Source organism: Dama dama, chromosome 5, assembly GCF_033118175.1.
Source record: "Dama dama isolate Ldn47 chromosome 5, ASM3311817v1, whole genome shotgun sequence".
Taxonomy (NCBI): domain Eukaryota; kingdom Metazoa; phylum Chordata; class Mammalia; order Artiodactyla; family Cervidae; genus Dama; species Dama dama.
In genome coordinates, this window is record NC_083685.1 from 97,030,663 (window position 1) to 97,051,573 (window position 20,911).

The 20,911-nt window shown below is 58.1% G+C and overlaps 3 protein-coding genes across 10 annotated transcripts; 1 reads left to right on the forward strand and 2 right to left on the reverse strand.

Annotated features, from left to right (window-relative positions):
- Nucleotides 1-333: 333 nt before the first annotated feature.
- On the forward strand, nucleotides 334-5,118 carry EIF5A (eukaryotic translation initiation factor 5A). Of its 5 annotated transcripts, none has more exons than XM_061143308.1 (6): nucleotides 334-483; nucleotides 2,362-2,547; nucleotides 3,715-3,819; nucleotides 4,025-4,156; nucleotides 4,253-4,326; nucleotides 4,466-5,118. In XM_061143308.1, exons 2-5 carry the CDS (start codon nucleotides 2,383-2,385, stop codon nucleotides 4,313-4,315), a joined length of 465 nt encoding a protein of 154 aa, XP_060999291.1. In that variant the 5' UTR covers nucleotides 334-483; nucleotides 2,362-2,382; the 3' UTR covers nucleotides 4,316-4,326; nucleotides 4,466-5,118. The 5 variants fall into 5 exon arrangements, 4 of the variants coding, with proteins under 4 accessions (XP_060999291.1, XP_060999290.1, XP_060999292.1 ...); XM_061143309.1 differs by lacking the exon at nucleotides 334-483 and adding an exon at nucleotides 716-847; XM_061143311.1 differs by lacking the exon at nucleotides 334-483 and adding an exon at nucleotides 1,177-1,319.
- A 169-nt stretch (nucleotides 5,119-5,287) lies between these two features.
- On the reverse strand, nucleotides 5,288-8,027 carry GPS2 (G protein pathway suppressor 2). Its single transcript, XM_061143306.1, has 11 exons — nucleotides 7,895-8,027; nucleotides 7,548-7,710; nucleotides 7,115-7,224; nucleotides 6,927-7,039; nucleotides 6,696-6,775; nucleotides 6,534-6,616; nucleotides 6,192-6,345; nucleotides 6,010-6,099; nucleotides 5,832-5,911; nucleotides 5,652-5,747; nucleotides 5,288-5,478 (listed from the first exon to the last, which is right to left on the reverse strand). The coding sequence occupies exons 2-11, from the start codon at nucleotides 7,639-7,641 to the stop codon at nucleotides 5,395-5,397; spliced, it is 984 nt and encodes a 327-aa protein (XP_060999289.1). The 5' UTR covers nucleotides 7,642-7,710; nucleotides 7,895-8,027; the 3' UTR covers nucleotides 5,288-5,394.
- A 153-nt stretch (nucleotides 8,028-8,180) lies between these two features.
- Nucleotides 8,181-20,019, reverse strand: NEURL4 (neuralized E3 ubiquitin protein ligase 4). Of its 4 annotated transcripts, none has more exons than XM_061143314.1 (29): nucleotides 19,723-20,019; nucleotides 18,352-18,796; nucleotides 18,091-18,156; nucleotides 17,649-17,947; nucleotides 17,360-17,471; nucleotides 17,183-17,271; nucleotides 16,360-16,432; nucleotides 15,946-16,210; nucleotides 15,546-15,727; nucleotides 15,172-15,257; nucleotides 14,887-15,049; nucleotides 14,602-14,800; nucleotides 14,435-14,511; nucleotides 14,232-14,310; nucleotides 13,745-13,920; nucleotides 13,526-13,657; nucleotides 12,966-13,111; nucleotides 12,638-12,862; nucleotides 12,444-12,542; nucleotides 12,202-12,363; nucleotides 11,843-12,007; nucleotides 11,114-11,272; nucleotides 10,576-10,755; nucleotides 10,354-10,441; nucleotides 10,153-10,260; nucleotides 9,877-10,021; nucleotides 9,614-9,726; nucleotides 9,366-9,531; nucleotides 8,181-8,872 (listed from the first exon to the last, which is right to left on the reverse strand). In XM_061143314.1, the coding sequence occupies exons 1-29, from the start codon at nucleotides 20,002-20,004 to the stop codon at nucleotides 8,668-8,670; spliced, it is 4,686 nt and encodes a 1,561-aa protein (XP_060999297.1). In that variant the 5' UTR covers nucleotides 20,005-20,019; the 3' UTR covers nucleotides 8,181-8,667. The 4 variants fall into 4 exon arrangements, with proteins under 4 accessions (XP_060999297.1, XP_060999295.1, XP_060999296.1 ...); XM_061143312.1 differs by having other exon boundaries at nucleotides 13,751-13,920; nucleotides 19,723-20,004; XM_061143313.1 differs by lacking the exon at nucleotides 18,091-18,156 and having other exon boundaries at nucleotides 13,751-13,920; nucleotides 19,723-20,004.
- Nucleotides 20,020-20,911: the final 892 nt, after the last annotated feature.

A 20,911-nucleotide genomic window follows, 5' to 3' on the forward strand; every position in this document is an offset into this window, starting at 1 on the left:
GAGGCTGAGGCGTTTCCTTCAGAGGGTGTGGAGTGTAGGACTCTTTATTGCGCAGGCGCAAGGATTGTCCGGTAGGGCTGGTGGTCTAACACGGGGAGGGCAGAGGAGGTTGAAGGGATTAAAAAACCGGATGCGCCTGCGCGTTGCCTACTGGTGGGACGAACTTAGGATTTGTGAGGGGCGGGGTCACGTATCCGCGTCATTGGATGGGTAGGTGGGAGGGAGGGTGGAGAGCAGGGAGTATCTGTGCGCTTGCGCAGTGCGGGGGTGGAGGGCGGAGGAGATAGATAGCACGCTTGCGCGGCTGTCACAGGGCTGCTTGGTTGGTCAGTGGGGAGTCGGCGCCTGCGTACTAAGACCCGTGTGCAGCAGCGGCGGCGGCGGTAGAGGCGGCGGCGGCGGCGGCGGCGGCGGCAGTGGGCTCGGAGGCAGCGGTTGGGCTCGCGGCGAGCGGACGGGGTCGAGTCAGTGCGTTCGCGCGAGGTGAGAGCGGGCAGGGCGCGCGTGCGCGGAACCTTGACTTGGGCCTGGGAGTAGAGATGGGACTGCGCGAGGGTCGGGGAGGGGGCAGAGGGGAGCGGCGGCCGCCGCAGCACGGGGTTCCGTCTGCGAGCCGCGCGAGGTGCGGAGAGACTTGGGCGCGCGACCCGGTTGGCGCGCGAGGTGACGGTTGGGGCTGGCCGGGTGACGTTGGAGCGACGCAGGGCGGGGGACGGCGAGCCGCGAGGCCGCCACGCGGGAGAGGCCGCCGGGCGGCCACGCCGGGGCGAGAGCCGGGGGCCAGATCGGCCCGCCGGGGCAAGGGTACCTGCGCCGTTGTGAACCGGGAGCCGCGAGGCCACGTGAGGTGGGGGAGGGGGCTGTTCGGTGAGAGGGCATGGGGGGGGTTGGCGGCTGGCGGGGGGGGGGGGGGGAGGGGAGGCGGCGTGGCTCCGGCCTGGCGCGGCCTTTGAGGAGGGGGTAGGCTGCAGTACCGGAAGTGCCCCCCACGGGAGGCTGCTCTCGGGGTCGGAGGCCGCATGGCCGAACGTGGACGGGGGCCGCATGGCAGCGCGGGGACCCCTCCCCCCAGGTCCCGGCCACCGGAAGCCCCGGGCGGCCACATGGTGGGCGGGAGCCGGCAACCCCCAGCGCGGAGAGAGCTGGTCTTCGCGGGCGCCTGAGGGAGCTTGGAATTTTGAGGAGTGGGAGAGGCCGAAGGCCCGGACCCGGATCACCTCGGAGAGCCCGCTGTGGGCATATGTTACGGCTCCCCCCACCTCATGGACCTTTGGAGCTTTCCCCCCAGCCCTCCTGTGAAGTGAGGCGGCCAGCCAGGTGTAAGTGGCGCTCGTCCGTGCTGGGAGGCCAGAGAAATGGGGAAACCGAGGGTGATTGGACGGGAGCCCAACTCTTCTCGTACGTGCCGACGGCGCCTTAAAGTCCCGGGCAGATGAGTTACCCGCTGTGATAGGTGCTCTTCACCTTGTCACTGTCTTTGTCGTGGTGTCTGACCTGAGAGTGCCTGGTTTTACGGTCCTTAACTCTGTTAGCCTAGTTATAACTTACACTACTCACTACTACCAGCATTTTGCTTTCATTTTATTGTCATTCACCACTCCCCACTCCCCCACTTTCTACTGACTGTACAGGCCTGGCCTGAAAAGCCGACAGGACTGATGCATCCTGGGAAAAGTGGGAGGGCCCTTGAGGAGAGGCTGGGTTCCTGGGTTCCCTTTGGGAAACCAGAGGTGTTTGGCAGGGAGATCAGTTAGAAAACAACTTTGCTTTCTCCCTCTCGGCTGCATCTGCAAATGCATGTTGGAGAGGCGGGAATCCCCCAAAGCGGCCTTGTGGTTTCCTGTACCAATGACGGGCTCGTGTGTGGATAGAGTGGGGGGGGTGTAACAGACGGGTGGGGCTCCCAGTCCTCCGGTCTCCACCCCCTCCCCCCCCACATTAGCCCCGCCCTTTTGCTGGCTCATAGCTGCTCACCTAATTATAGCCCTGGTTATGTGTGGGGAACAGGGGTGGTTGGTTTCAGTGGCAAGTAACACCTGAGCCCTCCCTCGACCAAGAATTAGGCCTTTGCCCATATCAGAGATTTGGGATCCTAAATTCCTGGAGCTTTTTGTACTTCAAGCCACCCTTTTAGCTTTCATTTGGGGTGGGGATCCAGCTTATCGCCACTGCCACATACACCAGTTTTTCGGTATTTTGATCTAATCAGCATTTAGTCTAGAAGCTATTTTACGTGTGTAAAGGGATAAAGTGCTGCGGGCGGGGGGTGGGGAATGAAGCATGTTTCTAGAGTGGAGTGGGATGGATTGGAGACCCTGTTAATTCTTTCCTTACTGACCCTAGTTCTCTTCTTGACTCTAGTTGGAATCGTAGCCTCTTAAAATGGCAGATGATTTGGACTTCGAGACAGGAGATGCAGGGGCCTCAGCCACCTTCCCGATGCAGTGCTCAGCATTACGTAAGAATGGCTTCGTGGTGCTCAAAGGCCGGCCATGTAAGATTGTGGAGATGTCAACTTCCAAGACTGGCAAGCACGGCCATGCCAAGGTTAGAATTTCATTTCTATACCTTGCCTTCCCCACCTGCTGTCATCAGTACTAACCCCCTATCTTACTTAGCTCTTGTATTATTACCATCTGGCTCCTTGTGGTCAGTACTCAGCCCTGGACACCTTTTCCAACTATTGCACCAGCCTTCAGCTTCCTCCTTGGTTCCCCCCTGTGCCCCAGCATCCTTGGAAGCCCCTTCCTTTCTCCATCTTTGTGTGTCTCCAGTTTTTCTTCGTGGTTGTCTATGTTCTGGCTGTTCAGTTGCTCTTTTTCCTGGCCTTTGCTTTTTGTCTCCGTTTGAGTCTTTTTAGGTGCTCTTGGTTTCCATTGCTTTGCCCATGTTTTCACCAATCCTAACATAAAACGCACCCCTCCCCTGGCAGGGCACCAGTGCCCATCTCTGCACCTCTGTACGTCACTGCTCCACTCTCCAGTTCCAGCTTTCCCATCAGATCTCTGATGCAAGGTCAGAGTGCCTCTACCTGCCCCCTTGTGGAGCCTGCTTGCTTACTTAGTCAACATTTTTCTTTACAGCTTTCCTTGTAACTTCAGACTCCCCACCCCCACCCAAAACTTCAACCTGATTCATCTTTGGATTTCCTCTGCTTTTGTTCCTTAATCACTTTTTCTGTCTTCTGTTGACTTCCCATTCATCATGGGTTACCCCCAAATGTCTAGATCATTCTCTGTTCTTTCCGGTTTCCCTATTTCCTATATGTGTAGTTCTGTTCTCTCCCAACTCCTTTTATTTTCAGCTCTTATTCCTTCCTGTTTTCTGAACTCTCTTATTTCCTACCTTCCAAGTTCTTGGCCTTTTATATTGATGTCAATAAAACTTCTTGTAAACTTTTACCTAGGTTCCTCCTACTCCCCTAGAATCTTGGTCTCTTGTTAATGTTTTGATAGCTTGAGGTAACTGCTCCAAGGCTGCCCTACAACCTTACTTGTGTGGTTAGCTGCAATTTCAGTGGCAGTCTTTTGACTTCAGGCTCTTTTTAGAGCCCTTTAGTAGTGAGCCTTTTAGTGTTTTCCTTTTTGAGTTGATTGGTTCAATTCCAACTCTTCTTTGTCCTGACAACCTAGTGTGACTTCCCCCCACCAGCCAAGGATCTCCTCCATCCTAGAGTATAAATGGATTTCTCTTTGATGTGATGTATACATACAGGTCCATCTGGTTGGTATTGACATCTTCACTGGGAAGAAATATGAAGATATCTGCCCGTCAACTCATAATATGGATGTCCCCAACATCAAAAGGAACGATTTTCAGGTATGTAGGTGATGTGATTGTAGATGGTTTAGGAGTCTGGGGGGAGTAGAAGTTGAGACTGACCAAAGACCTTGTGCTGAGAGAAGGGAGATGGGCAAGAGAGGGTATTTGGTGTTCGCTGTTTGCCGCCCTAGTTTGCCCATCACACCCTTCATCCTCAGGCTACTTGGGCTCATCTTCAGCTTTCTTCTCTGTCTTCCCCTAGCTGATTGGCATCCAGGATGGGTACCTATCACTGCTCCAAGACAGTGGGGAGGTGCGAGAGGACCTCCGTCTGCCTGAGGGAGACCTTGGCAAGGAGATTGAGCAGAAATATGACTGTGGAGAAGAGATCCTGGTATGGTGCCCCCCATCTTTGTACCCAGCTTTGTTCTTTGTGCTTCTTCCCTTGCTTTGCACTCAGACATGACTCCCCTTCCCTGTGCTCTCCCAGATCACGGTGCTGTCCGCCATGACAGAGGAGGCGGCTGTTGCAATCAAGGCCATGGCAAAATAACTGGCTCCCAGGTAAGTGTGACTCCCCCCTTTCACACACTTTATCTCCATTAAAGAGCTAGATTAGTCTTTATGGCTTATTTTTTGCCCCCTCACCCTTTTTCCCTGTGAAGGTTTACCCTGTCTTACCTGGTTTTTCTCTCCTACCCAGGGTGGCTGTGGTGGTAGCAGTGATCCTCCAGCCTGCAGAGGCCCCCTCCCCCAGCGTGGCCCAGCTCTGGCCTGGCTCTTGGCTGGACTCCTCCTATACGATTTATTTGACGTTTTATTTTGGTTTCCCCTACCCCTTCAATCTGTCGGGGAGCCCCTGCCCTTCACCCTGCTCCCTTGGCCAGGAGTGAGTGCACCATGGCCTTGGTGAAGCTGCCCTCCTCTACTCCCCTCGCACTACAACCCTGGTGGGGGAGACGGGGTGGGTGCTGCTTGTGGTTTAGTGTTTTTTTTTTTTTTTTTTTTTTGGTTTTTTTTTTTTTTAATTCAATCTGGAATCAGAAAGCTGTGGATTCTGGCAAATGGTCCTTATGCCCTTCCCCAACTCTTACCTGATCTGACCCCTTATTTCCTCCATAGCTCTCTATCCCAAGCACCACCCCCACAGACTGGGGACCAGCCCCCTCCCCTGCCTATGTCTCTCCCCAGATCCCTTTAGATGGGGAGGGAAGAGGAGGAGAGGGGAGGGGACCTGCCCCCTCCTCAGGCATCTGGGAGGGCCCTGCTCCCATGGGCTTCATCCTTTCCTGCGGGCTCTCTCCCCGACACATTTGTTAAAATCGAACCTGAATAAAACTACAAGTTTAATATGAAGTCCCCAACTCAGCTGCTTTTTCGAATTAAATGGGTATTTATTTGGAAATTGAAGAGTACAGGTTGAATGAACTCTGCTGCTCAGTTCATTACAACCAACCCTGCTGTCACCCTGTGATTCCTGCCAGCCACTGCCCACCCTCCAAGCAGTCCAGTGGGAGGCAACACAAACAGTCAGGGGCAGTGGCAGGTAGATTTTATTGGCCTGGTACTGGGACACCAGGGATCCTCCCCAAGGGCAGGGGTTGGGGCCGAGGCTGAAGATAAATGTGATGGTCACTTGTGGTAGAATCGTGGATTCTGGCTGTGCTGGATGAAGGGGAGCCGAGGGCCAGGCTGGCTGGTGGTTGCAAAGCCCGACTGGCAGCGGTGATGAAAGGAGGGCTTTGTCAGTGTGCACGCCCTCCTCTCTACTTCACACCAGAGAGCCACCCCAGGGAGGGGAAGGGAAAACAGGGTGGGGGCCACCTACCCTACCCGATACTGTTTCCCTGCAATGCAGGGATTCTGAGGGACTTGATTACCAACCTTACCTTTCCTGCTGGTTGCATCTGCACAGGGAGCTGGGGTGAGGCCAGGAGTCCAGGGGCGGGATGCAGAGCTTGGGGATGCATGGGACGCAGGGAGGACTGCAGAGAACAGTGTCAGCAACTGAGGCAGCCTGAGGCTCCCCTTAGCATAGGCAGCCCTTGACTTTCCAAGGCTCTACTCACTGAGTCAGAGAAGCCAGTCTGCTGGTTAGCATGTTCCATCTGCTTTTGTAAGGACAGGGCACCACCAGGCTGGAGAAACCCTAGGTGGGGAAGGAAGAGTGGGAAGTGAGTAGAGAATGGGGAAAGGAGGAAGGTAGGATGCATGGAACTGGACCCCAGCATGGAGTGTTCCCATCACCTGTCTGGGTGGGCTGAAAGTGGCTGTGCACGGCATAGGGCTGTGGCTGTGGCTGAGATAGGTACTGCACTGCAGGAAACGCGGAAGGTGCTGAGGAAGGCAGGAGACCATTAGAACCTCCTTGTAGCCTGTTCAACACTCCTCCCTTTGGGTCTTGAGGAAAATTCCTCTTCCCACCTCACCTCTGAGCTGCTGACTAGGACTGTAGGCAGGCTGCGTGGGTCCATAGTGAGGTGGGGGTTGAGCAGTCCCATAGGCGCCACCCGGGCTACCTTGGAATTGCCCATGCTCCGGGGTCCCTGCGAAAGCAGCTGCTGAGCCCACGTAGTGCCGGGTCTAAGAAGGAAAGATGAGAACTCACTGCCTGTAAACTCCATGAAGCAGAAATTCAAGTGACTGCACCCCCATTTCCCCTATTCAGGATGTAGACACACTTGAGACTTGAGTGCTGGCTGGTGAAGATGCTAGGGTCTGGATGGAAGTAGGAAAAAAAATTCAGCCTAGACACCCAGTCCTCCTCTTACCGTAAGCACTTGGGGTCCAAACATCTGTTTGGCTCTGTCAGCTGCCATGAGGGTGCCTGGGCGATTGTGTCCTCCAGGGCTCCCTAGAGAGGGAGAGGGGTGCTTCATGATGTTGCAACCCCCAGGAGGGCCCATTCTGACCAGTAGTTTCTTAACCCTCACCCTGCATGCTGAGGAGGTGAGTTCCAGTGTGAACGGTCAGGCCTTGCTGGTATGCTGCTGATGTCAGAGTGGTCAGGTCACTGGAGCAAAAGGAAGGCGGGTCAAAGACAAGTCTGTTGTGTCCCCACCCCCACACACTCCCCTTCCCATTTGCCATTAAACACTGGTCTTTTGTTACCTGATCCCTGTTACACTTTGGCCTCGATTTTATTTTTAGCTCTTTAATCTCACCTCTGCTCTTTTCGCCTCCGTTTTTCTTCCTCATGTAAAACTTTCTTGAGCTGCAGGAAAAGCTGATGCTTCTCTTCCTGCAGAGCTAAAAGTTTCTCCTGCAACTTCAGGATCTGGGGAGGGGAGAGAAGATGAAAGCAGGAGAGCCAAGAGAAGAAAGAACTGGGAGAGATGGAGGGACTGCTTACTTGTTCCTTGGTCTCCTCTAGTGACATTCTTTCTTCCATCTCTTTTTTCTTCCTTCTCTCCTGCTCTTCCTTCATCTTCTGTTCCATCATCTTGTCCACTTCTTCCTCCTCTGGAATAAGATGCAGAATGGACAAGCGGCAGGGTGTTAAAATATCAGAACATTAATAACTGAAGACCAGCAAAAACTGGTTATCCCAGTGCTCTGGAACAGGCTTCATCACTGTGAGGGGGCTGGAACGGGGAGGTTTATTAGGTGCTCTCCAAGGTCCTTCCCAGCTCCAGACGTGGCCTTTTAACTCCCACCACCATCACCACGGGGCTGGCTGTCCCTCTGGCTTCGGCCGCCGTTCACTGGTCTGCCCGTGGGTGGGGGTCACCGTGGAGCGCGGTACGCCCCGAACCGTGCGTCCTCCTGTTTTGGGCCCGGCTCACCCTGCCGCTTGCGCTCTCGCTCCATCATGATGTGTCGGTGCAACGCCCTGGCCATGGCGTTGGACAGCTTCGGACGCTCCAGAAGCGCAGGCATGGTGCTGCTGGGGACGGTCGGGCCTTGGGCGCCCGGCTCTGTCGCTGGCTGCCAGACCTCTGGCTGGGCCTACGGGGAGGCGGCAGCTCAGTGGGAGCGCGCCGGGTTCAGGCGGAAGCCACCGCCCGCCGCCCCGGTCACGTGCCCGCCGCCCGGCCGGGCTCGCAGCGTGGCTCTTCCGCGTGCGCGAGCCTTGGTCTTGGCCTCCGCGCTCCCGCCCCTGCCAGCCACCCGGGCGCCCGCCCCACCCTACCCGCCTTCTCGTCGCTTTCTCCGCGGCCTCACGAGCGGCAGGGCCGCGGCGTCACATCCGGCCGCTGGGCCGAATCCTTCCGGAGTCGGGCCGCTGTGGGCTCGCTGGTTGGGCGGGGCGGCGCAGACGGAAGTGCGGGCGACGGGTGCCCGTGGCGTCCAAACTCCTCCTCTGTGCCCCGCGAGACTCCCCGACCCGGCCTGCCCAGCGGGCGGAGCCCCCAAAGTTGGCGGGTACGGAGCGCCTCCCGTGGGCGAGAGGCACGCGAAAGAGGGGCCGAGGCGACTGCTCTTAGATTGCGTTTATTGGCTCCTTAGAAATCAGAGTCAGTAACAACTGTACAGAGGCCCGAGCCCCGGCCCCCGCCTTCCCCACTCCTGCCCGGGCCGGAAAAGCAGCTTCGCTGGGGCACGGGGAGACGCCTCTGGGATTCACAGTAACCAGGGAACAGAAACGGAAATAAATTAAGTGTATGGGGGAGGAGTCGCGGGGAGTCAGGCTCCCCAGATCAGTGCATGGACAGGGTTTCCCGGGGTCTGCGGCCGGGCCCGCCGCTGCACCCTCACCTCGGAGGGAGGGACGTCCCCTTCCGCCGGGGCACAGAGCCAAGCTCCGCTTCCCAGCTAGTCTGAGAGCCTGCCCACACGCTTCTGTGCATCTGCCAGGCTGAGCACCGTGCATGTCGCGGGGCGCTGGAATGACCTGGAGGCAGTCATCATTCCGAGTCCACGGGCCGAGGCCCAACTGTGCTTGTAGTGGTGCGGCCTCGCCCCTCACTCCACCCGTACCAGCAGGGCATAGAGGAGCGTGGCCCCCTTCTCCTTGGTCACCCACTCAAGTTCGGCTGGGCTGAAGTGAGGGTCGGGAGGCTCTCTGAGGGCCGCGGAAGGGGGTCCCGGGGTGTAGGAGCCAGGGCGCACACACACTTGGAACGCCACCTGGGCCTGGTGCGTCCGCTGGGATTTGGGGTCCCGGAATCTGTCAGGTAACAAGCAGAAATAGGGCAGTGAGGCCTCTGGCCCCCAGTACCTCTGCCCCTTGGCAACTGCAACCACCTCAATTAGCAACAGGCCCTGCTATTCCTGGTAGTCACTCCTTCCTTATAGGGGCTTGGCTGCAGCCTCATCTCTACCTGAAATGGTCTTCCTCCCAATGCGTGCTCGACTGACTCCGTCCTGCCCGTGTCTGCTCAGATTCACCTTCTTAGTGATACCTACTTGTATGCTCCAACCACACTCCTGATCCACTTCACTCTGCTCTACTTTTCGCTTCCATAGTACTTACTTGTCACCTTTAAAAATACTAAATAACTGGGTTCCCTTCTTTGTTCTTTGTGATAGAACAAAATAAATGGTACTTGTACAAAGACTGAATGAAGGGCTGGCTGGAGACTGAGGAACTAGGCAGACAAGGTGGACAGGAGGGAATCATGGAGACCCATGTGGCCCTGGGCCCCCTCCCATGTACTCACTGCACTTTGGATGCCAGGGTCTCAGCCCCAGCATATTGGAGGGAGGGGGAAAGCAGCACTGGAGGGGGCTGCTCCTCCCGGGGGGGTGCACAGTTCTCTCCAGGCTCCTCAAACCCTGTCCCAGGCTCTCCCTTCAAGGGCCGGCAGCTCAGGATGGAAGCAGTGCCTGCAAGGGAGGAGAGCTGGGTCAGGGTGGCCCTCCTACCACCCACAGGCCCACCTGCTCTGGTTCTGCTGGCGCTGTGTACCTGCCCCCAGCTCCCCTCGGTCCAGCACCCTCCGGACAGCCGCTACATTGCTCCCATGGTAGGCCATGTGCCACTTCTTGGTTAGCGTCCCAGCCTCCAGGCGGGGGTTCACCCTAGCAGGTAGACAGATAGGACAAAGGTCATTGGCTCCCCAAGGTCATTCCCCAGACAGGAAGTTTTGTCTTCTACACACCCTCTCAGGACCTTTTCTCAAGGTGGGCAAAGAATAGTGCAGGAGGCACACGATCCTTCCCCCTATGTACCTGAGGTTGAACCTGCACCAGCCAAAGGGCAGAGCGTATTCACGGGGGGGCTCCCCACGGCGCCTGTGGGCCTCGTCCCCTCGAAGTTTTCGGCAAGACTCACAGTAGCATAGGCTACGCTTTGGCGGAGGCATGAAATAGTCCTCTGTGGAGAGTGAGCAGCAGACTTTGTGGCATGGCCCCCACCCTGGGTCTCAGCCACGCAGTCCTGGGGCTCTGGCCATGGCCCTGGGCTGGGCTGGGAATAAGGCAGGTTCTGGGGGCCTGGGGACTCACCAGGAAGCAGCAGCAGTTCCTGGAAACGGGAGCAAAGGGCGTGGTACTCGCAGCTTTTGAGGGGGCTAGTGGTGGGTGGTGGGCCCCAGCACACACTCTCCTTGATACCTGAGGAAGCAGAGTGGGCCCATGTCACAGGGGCTGGAGCCAGAAGTACAAAGTCAGGGTGAGGTGGGATCCTGGCCCCTTGGGCTGGCTCACCATCCACCATGTCAGCTTTCTCCATGTCCCCTTGGGTTCCAGCACTTTTCCCACTGGCAGCCCCTGGTTCAGGGCTCACGATTGTCACCTGCAGAGGAGAGGGGTGGTCAGTCAGGGTGTGACCAGCCCCCAGGGCCTGCTGATCCCTTCCATGAACTACCGGCTTCCCCTTTCCTAGGACCACCCAGCCTCCTAGGTGCCCCTCTTCCCACAGCCACTCACCTGCTCACACTGCCCATAGAGGTCCACAAGCGCGTGGCAGGGCTGGGGGACATCTGGCACAGCCACCCCCTGATCCATTCCATTGATATGGAGGTGCAGCCCCCCAGAGCTGTCCAGCCGCAGTCCCAGGATGGTGCCTTCTGGACATGTGTCCAGATTTGGCCCAAATTTCTCACAGATCTAGGAGGAAAGACCTATTGTCTTCAGGGAGATCAGACTCCCCACTGGCAGCAGCCACCGCCGCCCTTCACTAAGCTTTGACAGCCAGTCCCTGGGTTTTGCCTCTACCCTTGCCCACTGCTTCAGTTATCTAAAGTCCACCTTCCCTTTCTCCCCTTGTGACATTCTCAATGGCAGGGATGTCGGAGGAGGCAGTGAGCCTGAGATTGTCCAGGTAATGGCACTCACACCTCTGCCCACCTGCTACAGGGCCACTATACACCTGTGCTCCTACCTCCAGGGCTCAGGGCCCCTCTTGTCCCTTGGTCAATGTGCCATTCCCTCTCAGAGGCAGGGCCCTCCCCTGCTCCCCACCCACCTTAAGGCCATTGTGGAAGACCCCTCGGCCCCGCAGCAGCCAGGCTGCCCGTTTGAGGGCACAGGCGGAAGCAGGGAAGTTGAGCCTCTCCGGTGGGCAGGTGATGACTCCCAGGACAAGGGAAGATGTCCACTGCCGGTTCAGGAAGTCTATCCGCACCTGGGGAGAAGGCAATTGCTCCACAATCACAGCCTCCTGGAAAGAGGTCCCCCACCCAGCAGGACCGGGCTCCTCACCCCCAACCAGGGAGAGAAGACGGCACCCCAGAGTGCAGCCTGGGATGCAGCCCGTTCTGATACCTGGAGGGACCCGGAATGGCCAAGTTGTTTGTGTCCTTCCCTCTTTCAGCCTTGGTCTTGCTATTGCCTTTAAAAGGATTCTTGTCCCCGGGGGTTTCCTTCACCTGCCTAACTGACATCTTCACAGCATAACGCCCCCTCCCCTGGAAAGCATGCCCCGTTCCCACATACAGGATCAGGAGCCTTCCTGGCCTCCCCAAGCCCCTCTGCACTGCTTCCCTCATCACAGCCCTCAGGTGGGTACTGAGGTACTCATGTGGATACTGATCTACAACTCCCACCACAGGGTATGAGCAAACACCCAGAAAGCTAAGGGGCATGCATGCCTTCCACTTCATCCTCCACTTGGGAAAAAAAAGCCTTTCTGCAGGAAAGTTGGCCCTGGGTCACCTGGAGCAAGAGGAGCTGCAGATAAGGAGGTGTGGCCCACCTGGACCAGCAGCTGGGGCACCAGGGGCTGGTTGACGACAACGATACCCTGGTTGTAGCTGGCCACTCGCGTAGCCGTACGGTTCCCATTGGACAAGAGAATATTCTTCCCATGGTTCTCCAGGAACTCGAGGGCTGTGGGCATAATGGCCACTTGGTTCTGGCCCTGGTAAGGAGGAGAGACTGAGCTACTCGGGGTGCCGACTCAAAACCAACTCACCCCACCAGGATGGACATAGAGCCTGCCAATAAGCCTCTGCCCATCCAGGACTAGATCAGGGAATCCGAAAATGACCTGGTGGCTGATGGCCCACCAACAGTCCATCCCTGAGCCCGGTGGTTCCTGCTGCCACCTCTTACTTCCAGGCCATGCTCCTCGCCTTCGTCGTCCTCCTCGCCCTCGCTGCCGGTGTCCGAGCTGGGGGAAGGAGGCTGAGTGCCTTCTGGCTCATCCAGACGGGTGGAGCTGACAATAGAGACACTCCGCACTGGCCCATATAGATCCAACACAGCCCACACACTCTGGGGGCACACAGACCGAGGTTAGGAATTAGCGGAGAACCTCGATCCTCCTCCAGACCCACGGAAGGTCTGGGGTCTACCTTGGCGATGCCGGTGGCTGCAGGACCCATGTCCTCTCCGTCTACCAGGACGTGCATTGTGTCATCTGCCCCTCGGCGAATGCCCACACGGCTTCCCACCTAGGGCCAAGGCGTGGCAAGGACGAGGGCTCAGCCCACCTCTCCCCACTGCCCCCTCCCGGGCCCACCCCCGGCCCCGGGGTCAGCTGCCTTACCCCCAGCCTCTCCAGGTTCCGGCCATAGTTCATCCTCTGGAGTTGCCCGTCACGCCTCACTTCACAGCTGGACACCATCCAGGTGGTCTTCATCCGGAGCTCTGGCAGGGAGGGAGGCAGTCCCGGGCCCCCGCCCGCACCGGGCCCCATGTCCCCAGGCGCTAGCGTGGTCAGCCCTAAGCGGAGGGAGCCGGCCCACTTCTCATCCAGCTCCTCCACCTTTACCTGGGAGGCAGAGGAGCCCTTAGCACACTGCAGGAGGATGGGAAGCAGGCTGGCCCTGCCATGGAGGCTTGGTGGCCCCCTGGGTCACATCGCCACAGCCCACCTCGAAGATTTCCTCAGTCCTGAGCTCCTTGGTGCTGAAGACGAGGCCATGGGCGTAGCCGGCTGCTCGCACCGCCCTCGTGCCGTCTTCTTCCAGAGCAATGTTCTTGCCGCAGGTGCTGTGGAATCGGTGGGCCACGCCAGCCACTGTGGGAAGACAGCACCAGAGGAGGGGGAGGATTGGGGCAGCAAGCTTCAGAGAGGATAGGGCGAGGCTTTCAGATGCAGCAGGAAGTTGACATGATGGTCCCACCTCCAGTCTTCCCTCAAGACCTCTGATACCTCTTTCACCACAGCAGGACTCAGTCCCAAACCTGCCATGCCCAGCGATGGTGTCCCAACCCTTTGGTGGCAGGGAAGCATCCAGGCCCTGTGTCCAGGTGGAACTTCCTCCCCTCTTCTTGGCAGCTCCCCACCAGAGGCTGAGCCCTCCCCGTGCCCCTGGGTCTACCACTGCTGCAGTCAGCCTGTCTGAACAGCTTGCCTGACCTGGAGGCTGCACCCCACAGGCCCACCGCAGGCAGACAGAGCCCTTCCCCCCTCCCTCCCTGCCGGCTGAACCTGGGGAGTGCAGGGGGAATGACTTCTCAGTGGCGGTGTTGCTGGTCGCCAGGCTGTTGTCCATGGGGCCGGTGGCATTGGTGATAGACACTTGGACGCACTGGCCGTACAGATCCACTACTGCATACACCTCTGGGTAAGAACGTAAGGTGTCAGGAGCCCAATAGCCTGGGGTGGGCTGGGCCGAAGGTGGCAGGTCGAAAGCCACAGAATAGTCACCTTTACCGGGAGGCAAGCCTGAGCATGCAGCGCCTTGGTCCTGGCCGTTGATGAAGTAGTGCAGGTCGCCCTTGGCCGTGCGCATCATACCAATGCGGGCGCCAGTGCCCAGCGCGTCAAGATCACACCCGTAGTTGTTGCGCATGGTGTTCCCATCTTGCATGATAGCTGTGCCGCTGCAGGAATAACAGAACGGGTAGGTCGGCCTCCCAGCTTCCTCCCCACACAGGCCTCTGCCCCATCTCTGCTTGTCGGAATTGTCCAGGGCCTTGGACTGGGATGCTAACCTGGGGTGTGAGACCCAATCTTGTCTCCTATACCCTGGGAACCCCCCTGGCAAAAGTAGAAGCTACTCTAAGGGTCTAGGGGGAGGGAACAGCCAGACCACCTAGGTCTGTCATGGTCTACAGTTACCATAAGCCCCAAACCCTGCTTCCCTCATCCCGGCCAGCTCCACCAAGCTGGCTGCCAAAGCAGACAGCCCAACCTCAGCATCCATGTGTCATAGTCAATGTCTGTCATAGTGTTGGGGAATTCAAGGTCCTCTGGCCGAATAGCGGTCACTCCTAGAAGGAGGCAGGGGTGGGTCAGAGCCGAGGCCCCAGCTTCTGGCAGCCAGCACCTCCCCAGCACATGTATACACACACACACACACACACACACACACACACACACACACACGCCCCTCACCAGCCTCAATGGAGCCTGACCAGCGGTCCACCATCTTCTGAATGACGATTTCAAACAGCTCGCCATCTCTCAGGGCTCTGTCAGGAGAATGGCCATCAGACAGGCCCCACTTGGGTGGCTGATGCTGAGCAGTAGAGAAGTGGGGACATAAAAGTCCAGACACTGACCGGTTGGAGATGACGATGGCGTCATTGAACTCGCTGCGGCAATTGTGGCGGAGCGCAGTACGGCCCCCGTTGGTGATGACGGCATTGCTGCCGTGCAGCTGGTGGAAGCGGAGGTCCGAGCCCCCAGCCCCAGACGATGGGGAGCTTGGGGACATCTGGTTGTTCCCCTCAGTGAGTGGTTCAGGGACTGGGGGCACCTCTGCAAGTGGACATCACCCTTTAGGCCTACAGCCATCTCTGAGGCCTCCCAAGGCCACCCCAGCCCCTGCCCAGCCCGGCCCTCACCCACGTCGTCCACAATGGTGGCCTGGGCCGCCTGGCCATAGAGATCCACGACGGCATAGACTCCTGGGGGCACATTCCAGGCAGCGGGACCCTGAGTCATGCCATTGACGAAGAAGTGGAGAGTCCCATCCTCCCGCCGCACCACGCCCACCGTGTCCCCTGCCTTGGAAGAAGCGGGGCTGGAGTGAGGAGTCAGGCCGAGTTCCTGCCTGGGCTGGTCCTTCAGCAGCCCCACCTGGCCTGCCTCCCCGCTACCGACAGGTGGCGGCTCCCCCAGTCTCCCACCTTGAGTCGGTCCAGGTTGTGCCCGTATTCGTCCAAGATGGTCGTCCCATTGTGCATCACCCCATTCCCTGTCATCATCCAAGTCCCTAGCGGACAACGAGTGGCAGAAGTCATGAAGAGGAAGCCAAGGCTTCTTTCCTTTACACAGTAGTCCCCCAGTTACTGCTGGAAGCTACCAGTCCAGCCTGCCTTTTCTTCTCAGGGCAGAGCCAGAAAATTCTGCAGTTCTCACGCCAACCACAGGCCCTGTACACATGGCATGCCTCAGGCACTCAATGTGTCATCACAAACGTGACAAGCGAAAGAGGGTCTGGAAAACAGGGACAGCTTCCCCCCAGCATCTTATCCTGGCCCTGCCCTTCCTGGGAGCTCACCAGAGCGCAAGTTGGTCATGGTGGAGGGCAACTGGAGGTAGGCAGGGTTGTGGGTGGTGACGCCAATCTCGATGGAGCCAGCCCACTTGTCCACCATCTTGTCGATGCGCACCTGGAACACCTCTCCGTCCCGCAGGGCTCTGCTGCTCAGCACCACGCCGTGATTGAAGTCGTCGGTGGCACTGAGGGCATGGCAAGTGGGGACTCAGATCCCCCCCCCAACAGTGCTCCAAAGCTCAGCCCTGCAACGCCCAGGTGACACCCATTGCCCAAGTCAAGCACCCACGGTCCACACTCCAGGAGGCCCCCCGACCAGACTCCCACTGCCTCCCACTTGCCCACCCTCCCCCAATCCCGTTATAGCCCCTCCGCAGGCTTCTCCCCACCCCATGGGCCATACTGGGGCCTCAGGGCAGTGCGTCCCTCGTGGGTGATGGCTGCCTTCTGCCCACAGTTGGGGTGGAAGAGCAGGCGCTCAGGTTCTGCCTGGGTTGTAGGAGCAGCCCGGCGGAGAGCACCCTCAGGGGACAGAGCCCGCAGGATGGCATTGTTCCGGCGAAGGCGGTCACTGTGGTTGTTGTTGTGGACGATGGTCACCTTCACGGCCATCCCATACAAGTCCACCACACCATACACCACTGGGGGCGTCAAGGGGGTCGCCACACCTGCAGGGGTGGAAGGCACGGGGAATGGAGGAATGATGGCCGTCTCATTGTGCATGGGAGGAGGGGAGAAGAATCAATAAAGGGAAAATGAGATAGACCCCCCCTCAGTGAAAGCCCTGGCCCAGGGGCTCTCTCTGACTTCTCCTTACCCTGATCAATGCCATTAATGAAGAAGTGCAGGGCAGAGTTGGACTTCCTTGTGAGACCAATGTGGTCACCCTCCTATTCAAAGCAGAAAAATAAAAACCTGGAATCTTTTGACAGCTTAGCTCCAGACTTGTCCTGGAGACTGGGAACAGAGTAGTCCTCCAGCCTTCCCCTCAACCGATGTGACAGGGGAACAGCTCCAACTGGTTCCCATGCATCTCAGACCACTCCGAATGTTCAAGGCAAGTCAGGCACTATGTTAAACTATTTTATCAACACCAACTCAACCTTCACGGCACTCTATCAAATAGTACTGACAGGATCATTTTCAGACATTAAGGGAAAAAAAAAAACTACCCAAAAAAATGAGCTTCTGGCCGCAGGTCACCACCACCAAAGGCCAAACTGAAAGAAGAATGGAACCCACCTGACTGCAAAATCTGAGTGCTTAACAGTTGGGCAGCCCTGCCTTCTCAGAAGGAAAAGTGAAAGTCAATCATTTGTGTCCAACTCTTTGTGACCCCACAGACTGTAGCCTGCCAGGCTCCTCTGTCCATGGAATTCTCCAGGCCAGAATACTGGAGCAGGTAACTGTTCTCATCTCCAGGGGATCTTCCCAAACCACGGATCAAACCCAGGTCTCCTGCACTGCAGGCAGACTCTTTACCGTCTGAGCCACCAGGGAAGCCCTTCTCAGAAGGAACCTTCAGACAAAAGATAAAGGGCCTTCCTTGCTCCAGGTCAGACAGCACGGGGCCCAGGCAGGACTGCTCGGTATATACCGGGGTGCCCCTGGAGAGAGGCCGGCGCTGTGTCCACCCTTACCTGCAGCTCATCCAGGCTGAATTCACAGTACTCCCGGCGGGTGCCCTTGCCATTGGTCAGGATCCCACAGCCGCTCATCATGATGGTGCCTGGGAAAGCAGACACCTTGGTTAGGGTACGGGCTCCCTGCACCTTGGTGACCACACGCCACGCCCCCACCATGCCAGGGGCTGGTACCTGACTGCAGGTTGGTCATGGTGGCTGGGTACTCCAGATTGTTGGGGTTGTGGGTGGTGACACCAATCTCAATGGAGCCTGACCACTTATCTACGAGCTTATCGATGCGGATCTTGGGTGGAATGACAGTGGAAGGGAGAGGGGAAATGTAAACGCAGAGGAAAAAAAAAATCTCTCCGCCCTTTGCACTTCCCTAGGCCACCTCCACCCTCTTCTAGCATTGGGGATCGAGCCCCATTTCTAGTTCCCAGAGGGTGAGACACTGGCCAGGCCCCAGCACCCTGCACACCTCAAACATCTCATTGTCCCGGAGCGGGCGGTTGGTCATGACAACCCCGTTGTTGAATTCATCCAGGGGCCGGCGGCGCTCAGCAGTCTTATTATTGTTGCTGAGCTTGATGAGGGTTCCACACTTCTCATGGAAAAGGAGAGCATCGTTGGAGGTGACAATGGGCGAGGTGGCAGCACCGCTAGGCCCCGGTGCTTCCCCTGCTGGGGGGGAGCTCAGGTTCACATTTAGGAGCCCCCCGTTGTACGCAGACAGGATGGCATTGCTCACCACCTCGGAGAGCTCCATGCTGGCAAAGTCTGCAACAGCAGGACACAGGAAGGAAGCAGAAATGAGTCTTCTCAGTCTCAGGCTCACCATGCTTTCCCTACCCCTCTCCTGAGGTGCCCCCCTGTCCACCTCACGTCCCGCTCCCCTTCCCAGGCCTCCCAGGAACCCTCACCATTATGCGACTCAAGGCTGTTAGGAAACGTCTCCGGTCGGGCCTGCGCTGGGGATACCATGAAGGCTGGGGACCAGGTGGAATGGGAGGGGAATAAGGGTTCAGCCCCTGTTGCAGGGACCACAGTCAGGAGACCCCTCCGCTAGCCCCTGCTCTCCCAGCCCACACCCAGCCTCACCTGTCATTGCCTTGCCCCACCCCCGCTCATTCAGCCATTCCCTCTGCCCCATCCCCCCACCACTGCCCTAGCTGCATTCTCACCTTCATCCCCAGAGGTCCCCTGTTCAGCCAAGGCAGAATCTTCAGGGGGGGCAGAGGGCTCAAGGGGAGGCGTGGGGCTGGGAGTAGGGGGGCTGAAGCCCGGCTCAGGGGGGAGCACAGTGATCTGGGTGCACTTGCCGTAAAGGTCCACGACGGCCCAGACACGAGCCGGAAGGCCCGTGGCAGCCACGCCGCAATCCCGCCCGTTCACCCAGAGCCGAAGCTCCCCGGCAGCCGTGCGCTCCACGCCCACACGGTCCCCTTCGCCAAGCTGGTCGAGGTCCTGCCCATACTCCTCCAGCACAGACCGTCCATCCCTCAGCACCGAGCAGCCCGACACTACCCACGAGCCCCCCTTCAGCCCTGTGGCGCTGCTTGGGAAATCCAGCACACTGGGATCCAGTGCCGTCACCCCAATCTCAATGGAGCCACTCCAGGAGTTGACCTGTGATGGGGCGGTGGACAGTGGCTCAGGATGGGCTACGAAGGGGTCTCCCACATTTCACAGGTCACTGTGTCCCCCTCTTCCCGCCTCTCAGACAGCTAACTGGGCTTTGCTCTCTTGAGATAGGAGGCATCCCCAATCCAGAGATCCAGTCCCAGAAAGTATTTTCTGGACTTTGGTCTCAGGGAATGATTAGGCTTGATCTCCTTTAGCAACTCTCTTCTGTACTCTGGGTGCACGCTGTCTATGAGCCCATGCACTTCGCACGCTGGCTCACCAAGCTGGCTAAATTCCCTGGCTCCAGCCTCCTGCCATCTCTAACTGCTCTGGTCTCTGTGGCCCCTCAACCAGTAAAATTCACAGCTCTCTATTCTTGCTGGTGTATTGCTCGCTCTCTCTGGGCCTCTCTCCTAGGCTCTGGCTGCACTCAAACTCACTCTCCTCTCAAATTCTACCTCTGTGCACCTGGCATTTCCGCCTCATCACTGCACAGGCACACACATCTCTTGCTTCGAGTATCTCTCCTCACCCATCTTTCTGTCCCCATCGGTGTGCGTTTGTCCTTCAATGGTTGCTCTTTTCTTGGTTATCTCTCTTCTTCTTCCATCACATCTCTGACATTTCTCCATCCTCCATCTCCCAGAAATTATCGCAGGAGGATTGTTCTCTAATCATTATAGTGGGTGGGGCCCCGTGTCCCTTCCCTGCTCCTGGGTCTTGACAAAACTCAAGCTCTCCTTGTCTCCTTCTCTTTGTGACTTAATGTTTCCGCTTCATGCTCCCTTCCTGCCCATCACCTGGTGTCCTGGCTAGCGGTTCCCTCTCGGTATCCGGTAATGTGGGCTACCCTAGCTGTCCTCCCCCATCGCCTTCTGGTCCCCTCCCACCACCCTCCACATCTCGCTTCCGCGGCCCCAGCTCCGCACCTTGCGATCGATGCGGACGGTGAAGACGCGTCCATCGCGCAAGGGTTCCCGACTCAACACCAGCCCGTGGTTAAACTCCTGGCCTGGCTGCTGCCGCCGCGCTGTACGCCCACAGGCCGACAAGCTCACCAAGCGCCCGGTGCGCGGGTGCAGCTCCCCGCCGCTGCCCAGACCCCCGCCGGACCCCGGCCCTGGGCCGCTCCCGACGGGGCCACCACCCCCACCCGGCCCCGGCCCGGGGCCTCCCCCGGAGCCCCCATTCCCACCCGACCCCGCCGCCATCGCCGCTGACACCGGGGCCGCGCGACAGCCGCGCTTGGCGGCACCGTGGCAACCGCGGTGTACGGACGCCCTGGGGGAATAGGACTCGGGGGCTGGGGCCAGATATGCTTTACGGCAGTGCCGGGCAATAAAGCATCCCGGAGTAGGGAACTAAGGACTACAACGGTGGGAAGAGAAAGGACGACTGGGTCGGGCAGGTTTGCTTTACGGCACGGGCGAGGTGACGGAGAGGGGCGAAGACGCGCCGGGAGCTTTTGCGACAGTGGAAGAAACGACTGCCGCAGGCACCTTTACGACTTGGGGGTGGTGCCCAAACACTTTCAGCTTTGCGACACCGACGACCCTGCCTTCGTCGAGGACAGGCAACACTTTGAAGTATTCGCTTTACGGCAAGAGGAGGTGGGGCCTTTCATTTGCTCCACGCGCCTCGAAGCGGTGTGAGGGGGCCTTGAGCACATAGAGGTAGCTTTGTAAATAAAGAGGGTCACACTCCGTACCACTTGAGACCGGATATGTCTTTCGACAGTGTGGCAATCCCTTCACTTCTCCGCAGAAACAGAGCGGGCTGGCTTTTGGGGCGAAAAGAGTTCGCGGGTGTTTCTAGACAAGCCCATCTTGAACTCTAGTCCAACCAAACTTAGGTTTTAAAGCCACGAATAAAGAGTCCAAAGGAACCCTGGCAGGTAGTTTCAGGCAACGACGCTGACAGTCCTCAAAAACCGCCACCCCCAGAGCTATCAACAACCCCCCAGACGCTCACGCTTCAATTGGACTGTGTGTGACGTCACAATTAGGTTTCTCTCACCGCGTCCGGGACCCCTGACTACGATTGGATAATTCGGATGAGGGTGGTGATGGGGGAGAAGGGCGGGAACAAATCCCAGAGACAAAGAAGGGTTTTAGGGTG